Source organism: Rutidosis leptorrhynchoides, chromosome 11, assembly GCF_046630445.1.
Source record: "Rutidosis leptorrhynchoides isolate AG116_Rl617_1_P2 chromosome 11, CSIRO_AGI_Rlap_v1, whole genome shotgun sequence".
Classification (NCBI taxonomy): domain Eukaryota; kingdom Viridiplantae; phylum Streptophyta; class Magnoliopsida; order Asterales; family Asteraceae; genus Rutidosis; species Rutidosis leptorrhynchoides.
Window position 1 is genome coordinate 54,790,072 of NC_092343.1, and position 10,490 is coordinate 54,800,561.

General features: G+C 36.4%; 2 protein-coding genes across 2 annotated transcripts; one reads left to right on the top strand and one right to left on the bottom strand.

The window, feature by feature from the left end:
- Positions 1-387: 387 nt before the first annotated feature.
- On the top strand, positions 388-5,307 carry LOC139876234 (protein PHOSPHATE STARVATION RESPONSE 1-like). Its single transcript, XM_071863522.1, has 8 exons — positions 388-524; positions 1,976-2,497; positions 2,922-3,120; positions 3,478-3,554; positions 3,647-3,689; positions 3,851-3,905; positions 4,221-4,290; positions 4,711-5,307. Exons 2-8 carry the CDS (start codon positions 1,997-1,999, stop codon positions 4,993-4,995), a joined length of 1,230 nt encoding a protein of 409 aa, XP_071719623.1. The 5' UTR covers positions 388-524; positions 1,976-1,996; the 3' UTR covers positions 4,996-5,307.
- Positions 5,308-5,327: 20 nt separating this feature from the next.
- LOC139874590 (uncharacterized) lies at positions 5,328-9,147 on the bottom strand. The gene is made up of 2 exons (XM_071861999.1): positions 5,979-9,147; positions 5,328-5,719 (listed from the first exon to the last, which is right to left on the bottom strand). Exons 1-2 carry the CDS (start codon positions 9,145-9,147, stop codon positions 5,328-5,330), a joined length of 3,561 nt encoding a protein of 1,186 aa, XP_071718100.1.
- Positions 9,148-10,490: the final 1,343 nt, after the last annotated feature.

Here is a 10,490-nt window from a genome sequence, read left to right on the forward strand (position 1 = left end):
GTTGATGTCTTGAGATTAGTTAGTTCGCAAAACGAGTCAAAAACTAGAGCCCGGAAGGGGAAAAAGTAACAATTTTTTTATTGTTATTGTTTCAATATAACAAGAAGTTGACACGTAGAATTTATATCACGAGCTTTATATAATGTATAGATAGATAGATAGATAGGTACGTATACGTATATGTATTTGATTTGATGATTAGTTAATAATTTTTTTTATTTTATAAAAAAAAACAAACGTTAGCCAAGCCCGATTTTAGACTAGTCGGATCGAAGCACGTCCACAAATACAAATCATCCGTATTCTGTTAAACAAAACACACGCGCGATATATATATATGCGCGTGGGACTTTGAACAAATACCTTTTTTTCCTGCCACCTGCGTTCGGAAAGTAGAAGCTAAATTGCACCAGAAGGCGATCACTTGTCAATCGTTGAGTTTTTGTTGTTCGCCGCTCAGGCATTAATCAAAACGACATCTGCTCCTGCGTTTTACACATCACACGCAGTATTCATGTTTTGAGGTTAGGGTTTCAGATTCTGCTCTACGCCTCTATACTCCTTTCAATTTTCCAATTTAATTAATTATGTGTATCTATATGTTTATGTATGTATTTTGCGTTGTTATACTTTGAAGTTTAATTTAAATGCTGAATGTTTTTAATCATTAAAAAATGTATATTAGGGATCTTATTATGAATGCTTATTCGAAGTTTATTACTGAATTACTCCGTATTTTTGAATTATTTATTAATAAAAATAAAATTATTTAACACACACAGATAGTTATTGCTTGTAGATTTGTGTACTAGTGTGGTTAGTTTATCCTGTTTTAGGTGCTGGTTTGAAATAAGTACAAAGTGAAGATAATTAGATTTGTTGATTTGTAAGCGTAATCAATAGTTTCAGTTGATTGTTACATGATTTGAGCAACAGTACAAGCTATGATTGAATAAAAGTAATTCCGTGTGTACCTTAATCCGAATGCGTATGTTTTGCGTTGATGTCGTAAATATCATATTTAAAGAATTTTATTGACACTGGGGAAATTGGAAGTATCCGTGGTTCAATCCTCATATGTGCCACGTAAGGTCTGATTAGTTGGTTGGAACACCTTGAGCGGGCGACTAGGTGAGATGTTCGAGTAGTTATTTGTCACGTGATGGGGCTCGGGAGGCATGATATGGGCTGATTGGGTTGCTGAAAGATTAGCATTTTAGACGACTTTAGTACATATATTAGGTTTTAGGAGATATCAGGGTATCCTCTCTTTATTAATTGATATATTACAAGTAAGTATAAGACTGACTATCCTAAAGACATAACGTATGACATTAGACAATTAAGGATGGAACTATGGGTGGATAAGCAGGTGCCGGTTTTACACGGAGTTGCAACCGGCCGTTGAGGCGGTTTGGTGACTAGCCTGTCCCGTTTTGAAGAAAACCGTTCAACAAGTCAGGCAACGGTCAAAACTCGGGTCAAAGTCGGGAAAAGTCAGGTCAAAGTCGGTCAACAGTCGGCTTTTTGCCTGGCCTTGTTCTTGTTCTGGTGTATATGAAAATCCCAAGTCCATTAAAATTAGCACTACAGGTTACAAATAAATTAGTGGTTAGTTCATGAATCTACATGTCTTTCACCTAGAATGATGAAGGCGTTGCCATTTCTTATTCCAATGATGTGGCTGATTTTAGTTAAAGCAGTTCTAAACAAACGAGATTATTAACCATGTATAATATTGTAATTAGTAGTTACCAGTTAGATGGTTGGCCCAAATACTTCGAAGCACAGCGTTGATCATTGTCTCTGTATCCACAAACTTTGAACTATTTTTTGGAATAAAATGATAGGTTGAAACTAGTTAATGTTACTTTATTGTGTTTTGGGCACTGTTGGAAGTACATAGCTCATGTTTAATTTATAACAGTTCTTAGTTGAGAGAATCAAAAGCGTTCTCATATTTATGTTGCATTAGGTGCAAGGAAACTTAGTAATCATGGATGCACAACCTTCTTTGTCCTATCAACGATCAGGTGCAAGACAACTTCATAACCATGGTGTCGTTGGTGCTCAATCTTCCCCTTTGGACGAGAGATATATTAAGTTTCCCGACCCTCAGCCGAAATTCACCAATGGGGCTGTGGGACCCATTTTTTCTTCATCTTCAGGGGTGTCTTCTGATCTTCATTATTCTTCTGTTATCACTCACGAAAAGCATTCAGAATTGGCACCTTTCATATCGCAGTCTTCGGGTGTTTTTCAATCTACAGCATCAAGCCAGTATATTAAAGAAAACAATAATAATTCATGGTGTACAGATTCACTCCCTGATTTTCTTGATTATCCCCAAAATACCCCTATTATGCCGTCTGAGGATCTTGGTAAACAAAATGATTGGCAAGATTGGGCTGATCAGCTCATTAGTGAAGACGGTGTTTTGACCCCTGATTGGAATGAGATTTTAATTGATACTAGTATTGTTGATCCAGAGCCTAAGGTATGTTAACTTTTATTCATTGTATATAATATGCCAGGATATTATATTTGAAAAGGGATACATGCAACCTAATGATGTAAATCAATAAGAGACAAAGTAAAGTATTGGCAATTGCAACTCATTGACTAATGAATGGGTTAGTTTGGATTATGTTGTATGTCTCACAGCTAACTCAATATGATTAGTTTATATGTAAGGTCGAAAGTCACCCAAAGTGTATTCGATGGCTAAAACCTTTCAAAAATATATTTAAAAAAAGATCATGAAAGATATATGAGGGCATCTTCATTTCAATCAAAAGTCACATTATGCGGTCCTGCAATGCTATCCATGAAGCAATGATACTCGTGTTTGATACCTGTGCGTTGGGGCTGCACAACTAACGCTAGTAATTTATATAATTTTTTGCTATATTTTATTTTAGATGGCATATAATGTTGCGGGGCAATCTACAAACTCGATACAAATACAACCAGCAATTCCCCGATCATTGGGAGAAACTTGCGTTGCAATGACCCCCTCACCTTTCGCTAGCAGCTCCCAATCCAAATCACGAATGCGTTGGACACCTGAGCTTCATGAGGCCTTTGTGGAGGCAGTAAACAAGCTGGGTGGCAGTGAAAGTAGGTTTTTTACTACATTTATTTTACTATTTGATACTCATTAACTTAGGGGTGTAAATATGAATGACTCATGCTAGTTGGGATGTTTATATACGGGTTGAAATGGGTTAGGTTGGGTTAACCCACTTCTGAATAATTTTTTTGGGAGGTTTTTGGTGTTAAATATACACTTTGGACAATTTCGATTTGTTTCACCTATTATTTTAAACCCTTTTTACATTTTTAATTATCTTGTTGTTCCCTTAGATATAAAACACATCCTAAACCACCTCATTATTAAGTAAATGTTCAAATATACATATCATATTTAATTAGTTCACTAGTTATAGTTATGCATTATTGTACTTGTATTTGCAGGGGCAACCCCGAAGGGAGTACTGAAGCAAATGAAAGCTGAAGGCTTAACCATCTATCACGTAAAGAGTCATCTACAGGTGCATTATTGATACTTCTCGGTTAATGTAAGTTCCTAATGTCAAGAAAATTTGTCTCTCCATTTATTTCTGAATTTATTTTGGTTTTGTAGAAATATCGCACAGCTAGATATAGACCCGAGCCTTCGTCTGAAGGTAAACAAAATTCCGCCTCTTTTTCCTTTTTTCTTTTTGTGGGTTAAATTGCACGTAGGTACGTAAAGGTGCATAATGATTTCAATAGTTGATGTATGTTAAAAGCTGCAATTGTCTGAGATGATGTTTACCAGTTACATTTTGATCATTACTTAATGCAGGACCTTTAGAGAAAAAAACATCTGTTGAAGATTTCTCGTCCTTGGAGTTGAAAACGTAAGTTACTTATACATCAATGTGTTGATATGGGTTATGTTTAATCCCAAACGGGTCAAATGTTCATACAAGTATACAACCTCTTCAATTGCTTTATTCAGATATAACAATACTGTTGTAATAATCGAATTTGGACTTGTATCTACACATTAATTGTTTGTAACTTTTAGTATTAGAGAATCAAACCACACTAATACTCATTTCAACCCAAACCTTTTTGACTTTGGCCTCGATGCATTCGACATCATCGTTCTTCACATAGGGTTTGTACTGTGATGATTTATCGTCCTTAATTATCACATTTGCATTGAACAGGGGTTTGGAGATCACTGAAGCATTACGATTACAGATGGAAGTTCAGAAAAAGTTACATGAACAACTGGAGGTATGATTTACTCTATGATGAGTGCTTATATCTGAGTATACAAGCATGTTAGTATGGGTGACCAAAACTAGCTCGACGCATAACAGAATTGACAATGAGTTCGGGGCAAAATGGGTTAGACTGAGGTTGTCTTGGCCCAACAACACTTTATTATCCATGTATACGTTAATTATGTGAGGAAAATTCATAATTTCAAAAAGAGAAGTCAGAAATTTCTTCAAAAAGAGACGTCGAAGTCTGTCTGACCCATTTCCTGTTTGGCCAAGTGTTTATGTTGACTCGATTGACCTGTTATCATCAAATATAGTCCAAGTTGACCTGTTTATCTCATAAATGGGTTGAAACTGCTCACTCTAAGTTTTATGAATATTGAATAAATCAGTATCAAATTACTATACTAACCTTAACATCTTTGTGCAGATCCAAAGAAACCTACAACTGAGGATCGAAGAACAAGGCAGATACCTTCAAGAGATGTTCGAGAAGCAATGCAAGTCAGGAATCGACAAGTTCAAGCCTCCAACGTCTACCCTCGATCTAACCAACGAAATTCCAAATTCTCCTGCAAAAACTGAGCTAACATCCTCTCAGGCCAACCCCAATGGACCAGGACCTCACCCATTGGTTGAACCATCTGAAGAAGGTACTAGCGAGTCAGGACCCCCCGATTCTCAACCATCAAAGCGGGCAAAAGTGAATGAGTAAAAGCTATACAATCTGACAATTCATCTCAAATTTGGATATGGATTTTATGGTTTTAACTTTATGGATGACAAGATATCAAAGTCATGAACATTTTTTATTCTATAACTGTTTCTTTCTTTTTTAAGTAGATTTTCATCAATAAAAACCCTAAATCAAAAGGTACTGTTCCTGATGCAGTTTTGGAATCACCCCCCTAGAAACAATTTTAGTTATAGGAGTACAATTTGTATTGTTATGGTTTCATTTCATCCTCTATAAAAGAGAGAATTCTATGTTACAATGATTTGGTTGTACTGTACATATTTACAATGATTTGGACTAATTGCTCATATTTACAATGATAAAGTTGCATCTAATTTTTGAAAGCTTGATAACTTCTCCTTGTCTAACGACCCGCTTATACGAAGTTGACTACTTGCCGATAGTTCGTGTGCAACCATGCGCATCGAAGGTCTTGCCTCGGGTGCTGCACGGGTACAAGCTAGAGCAACGTTAAGCACGCGCACCAATTGCTCAATGAGTAATTCTGATGGAGGCGAAAGTCTTTGATCGAGAATATCTTTTAACAATAGAACTAAATCGTTCAAAGAAGATGATGTCATGCTTGCTGATTGGAGAGACAATAAAAGGTCCCCGGGATGTCTCCCCATTATGATCTCGAACGTTACGACACCAAAGCTGTAAACATCAGATTTCTCCGTAACCTTCATCGAAAGTGCAAGTTCTGAAGCATTATGTACAACCAAAAATAGCATAGTTAGTACGTCATATACACATTAGGGTTTCTATTCACATTCTGATCCGGGGTGGCTAGGGAAGGGTTGGAAACAGCCATGGAATATTACTGACGGGCTGCATACAGTAGAGTATGTGGTCGGATTACTCGCCCTTCCCAGGTAACCCAAAAATGGAAAACCTTACAAAAAAAATCCAAATTTAAATAATAAAAATCAGATAATCAGTTGCGAGTCATGAATATTTACCTGGTGCCATGTAACCGTAGGAGCCCACGACTCCGGTCCAATTACTCGACTCGGGGTTCAACAACTTAGCCGTCCCAAAATCCGCTAGCCTAGGGACCATATCAGACTCGAGTAATATATTGCCTACTGAGACGTCTCTGTGCATAACCGAGGGACTACAATCATGATGCAAGTAGTCTAATGCGTGCGCAATACCTTCAACAATATTAAGCCTCGAAATCCAATCTAATTCCGATTGTGCCCCCGCATTATAAAGTACTCTTCCCAAACTACCCTTCTCCATATATTCGTACACCAAGTACTTCCCTCCTAAAGTACTACAATAACCATATAGTTTGATAATATTCCGGTGACGAATTTCCATCAATGTACGAATTTCATTCTCGAAACTTCGCTTGTTTGTCGTATAAACCTCATTAGATTCGACAACATTCATCTGTTTCACCGCCACAATTTGTCCCGTCGGTAACATCGCTCTGTACACACTCCCGAATCCCCCTCTTCCAATGCAGTACGACTCGTTGAAGTTATCGGTAGCTTTCACGATATCCTGGAACGTGAATTTAACTTTCTTTCCCCATATCACCGATTCCGAGAATCCAGTCGTGTTCGTGCGTTCGATCTCTTCGTCGTTAGCATTCGTTCTTGCTCGAATCCTCACGCATAGAACTGTTAATCCAGAAGCTAGTATGATGAAACTGAAAACTGGTACAAGAATCGCGACAAGTAGTTTTTCGCTACTAGATTTCTTCGTTGCCGCGTTATCGTTACAAGGAGATAATCCTTTTTCAGAACCACATAGATCTGGATTACCTTCAAATGAGCTTGCAGGTGCTTGTTCAAATACACCTTGATTCGGTATTGATCCGGATAAATTGTTGTACGAGAGATCGATTGATTCTAAGCTGATCATTCCGGTTGCTAATCCGGGTGGGATCCGACCCGACAAATCGTTGTGCGAGAGATTCAAAATCTGGAGCGTTTTAAGCTTTGATAGATCCGAAGGTATTGTATCCGATAACAAATTGTTGCTTAGATCTAACATCAACTGTAAACTGGCCAAATTACCTATCTGAAATGGTACCTTTCCTGATAAGCCATTGTTGCTTAGGTTTAAGCTTTGTAACTTTACGCAATTTCCGATACTCGTCGGAATGTTTCCGTCTAGATTGTTTTGAGACAGATCTAGGGTTTCGAGATTGGTTAAATCGCCTAATTTTTCAGAAATTTGTCCAGTTAATTGATTGTTGCTGAGATTTAGATTGAATAAACTGCTTAATTTACTCAACTCAATTGGAATTTCGCCATTAATTTGGTTATCTTCAAGTCGTAACACGCCCAAATTTTGTAATTCCCCAAGTTCGGGTCGAATTTGACCCGAGATTCTGTTCCGTTGCAGTTCTAGATTGGTTAGGGTTTGGAAGTTTTGAAACTGGGGAGGGATTTCACCCGTGAATTGATTGTCACTAAAGTTGATGAAATCGAGATTCGGATGCACACCAAGTGTTTGTGATAAGTCCCCTGAGAACTGGTTTCCATCTAGCCTAATTCGAGTTAACCCGGAGCAGTTGCGTATGCAATCTGGGATTTTGCCTGTGAAGTTGCAGTCGTTAACCGTTAATATCTCGATATTCAAACCGCTGCACAAATCTGAAGGTAATTCACCCGAAAAACTGTTGTTCCCGAATCTAACATTCGTTAGAAACGGATGGTTTTGACCTAGTTCGGCAGGAATAACACCTGTTAACTGATTGTCAAACACAGAAAGATCAGTCAGTTTGACTAGTTTGAGAAGCGAACGAGGGAACGTTCCGGTTAACCGGTTAGAGTTGACTTCGAATATAGTCAATAAAGTCAAGTTTCCGAGCTCGGGTGGTATCGTTCCAGTAAGATTATTGTCGTGAAGTTGCAACGTATCAAGGTTCGACAAGTTTCCTAGTGTTGAAGGTATTGAACCAGTAAGTTTATTGGTTGACAAGACTAACATTTCAAGAGATGACAAGTTCCCGAGTTCCGATGGGATGGGGCCCGCGAACGAGTTATTGTACATAATGAGATAATAGAGATTCGATAAGAGACCGATTTCAGGTGGGATATTTCCTGTGAAAAGATTATTATACATCTGTAAGGATTCTAATTGGGTCCAATTCGTGATGAAATCTGAATCGAATTCACCCGAAAAGTTGTTTTCGGAGATATCCAAATCAGAAAGATTGGTCAAATTGGTCAAAGTCAAAGGTAAAACCCCGAAAAACGAATTAGTAGCGAGTGACAAGTAGGTGATGTTAGAGCACAAACCGAGCTCAGAAGGAATCGAAGAATTGAAATTATTTGAACCGAGATCTAGGTACGAAAGGTACTTGAGTTGACCAATAGAAGAAGGAATTTGACCTTCAAATGAATTGTTATTCAAATCGATAACTTCAAGATTAGGCATTTGAACTAAATTTTGTAAAACTGTTCCTGAAAATTGGTTGCTTGCAAGTTTAAATTCTTTCAAGTTTGAAAGATTAAAAACACTAGTTGGCAACGGACCTTGGAACTCATTATTAGTTAGATTAAGGTATTCGAGATTGACCAAATTAGTGAATAATGATTCTGGTAAAGAACCATTCAACTGATTTTCAGACAAGTCAAGAAAAGTCAAAGCTGACATATTTGAACCCAAATTGCTAGTTTGGGTTGGAATAGCACCAATGAGACTATTATTCGAAAGATTAAGATACTGCAACCGCGTTAACCTTCCAATTTCCGATGGGATTTCATTTTCGAAAACATTTGAGCTTAAATTTAAAACTACGACGCGTGAAAGGTTGCCAATAGCAGATGGAATCAAGCCACTAACATTATTATTGTTAATATCGAAATGTGTAAGATTTAAGAACAACGAAAACTCAAATTCAGTTAGTGTTCCAGAAATCGACGAATCTTGTAGGTTAATTTTGGAAACCATACCTTGTTCATTGCAAACAATACCATTCCATTTACAAAGATTTTGAATATTAGTCGACGACCATGAATTCAACGAAGATGATGAAGACGATAATGTTGTTTTCCATCTAACGAGCGCTTCTGCTTGTGTGTGTGGCGTTGATGTAGTGTTTAATGGAAGTACTGAAAAAAATACAATACAAAAGAGCAAATCTGAGATGATATTAAACGCTGTCATGACTGTATTTTTAAGCTCTTTTGGACCTTATTATGTGTTAATATAGTTTTGTTATGATCCGAGTTTTAATAGAGAACAAACTTAATAGGTGAATATGATGAAAAGGACAAGTTGATATATATACTACCATTAATTATGGTCTTAATCTTTTGTTATTGTGTTCCTATTTGACGACTTTTTGCTTTATATAACCAACTTGCAGTTTCAGCTGTTTTATATTCCAACTACCAAACTCGTGGTTTTGGAACCAACGGAACGCGTTTGACTTTAGAAAGAGACAAGCACAAGAAGAGTCTCTTTGTTATAATATATAAATATATATACAAATGGATAGTCAATTATTGATACACAAAAGTAATATTATTGTATTACCTAAACTTGTGATATTTTTGCTATAAATAGCCATGAATGCAAGCATTAAACTTGCACCATTTTCTCACACTTACAAAGTGTTTCTTTCTTTCTCTCCATTATCATCTTTGTTCTTACACTTCATTATTAGCATTCTTAATCAAGAATCAAACCACTAAAGGTAGTTATAAGCCTACTGAATTATAACACGTTATCAGCACGATAATCTTAATACTAATTATGGTTGGCTCTGCCACCTAAATGATATATGGTCGGTTATACCACCTGAAAAATATATGGTCGACACTGTCGCCTAATTATCATTTATGTTACTAAGATTTATATTTCTATTATCTAACATTTATATGGTAGACACTGTCGCCTAATTATCATTTATGTTACTAACATTTATATTTCTATTATCTAACATTTATATGGTCGACACTGTCACCTAATTATCATTTATGTTATATAACATTTATTTATGATTGCTTACATATGGTCGACACTGTCGCTTACTTATCATTTATGTTATATTAAATTTATGTTTAATGTTTATATACTTATGAATATAAATTGACTCTAATTTATCATGTTGTTTGTTTTAATTTTTGATAATAGAAAATGTCGAATCTGGAAAAGCTTAAATTTACTCCTTTAGAATCAACGGGAAACAACTACATGCCATGGGTTATAAAAGTAAAAATGCATCTTAAATCAATGGGCATTCTTGAAACCATAAATGAAAACAACACTTGTTCTGAAAAAGAACAAGCAACGGCATGTTGCTTTATTCATCAACATATTAATGAATGCTTACAAAATAATTAAGTGACTGTAGAAGATCCCCATGTTTTATGGGAAGGTCTCAAAAGCAGATTCAATAATCAAAGAGAAATTTTACTTCCAGCTGCTATGGATCAATGGAGAACATTAAGGTTTCAAGACTTTAAGAAAGTAAATGAATACAGCCCAGCTCTGTATAATACAGT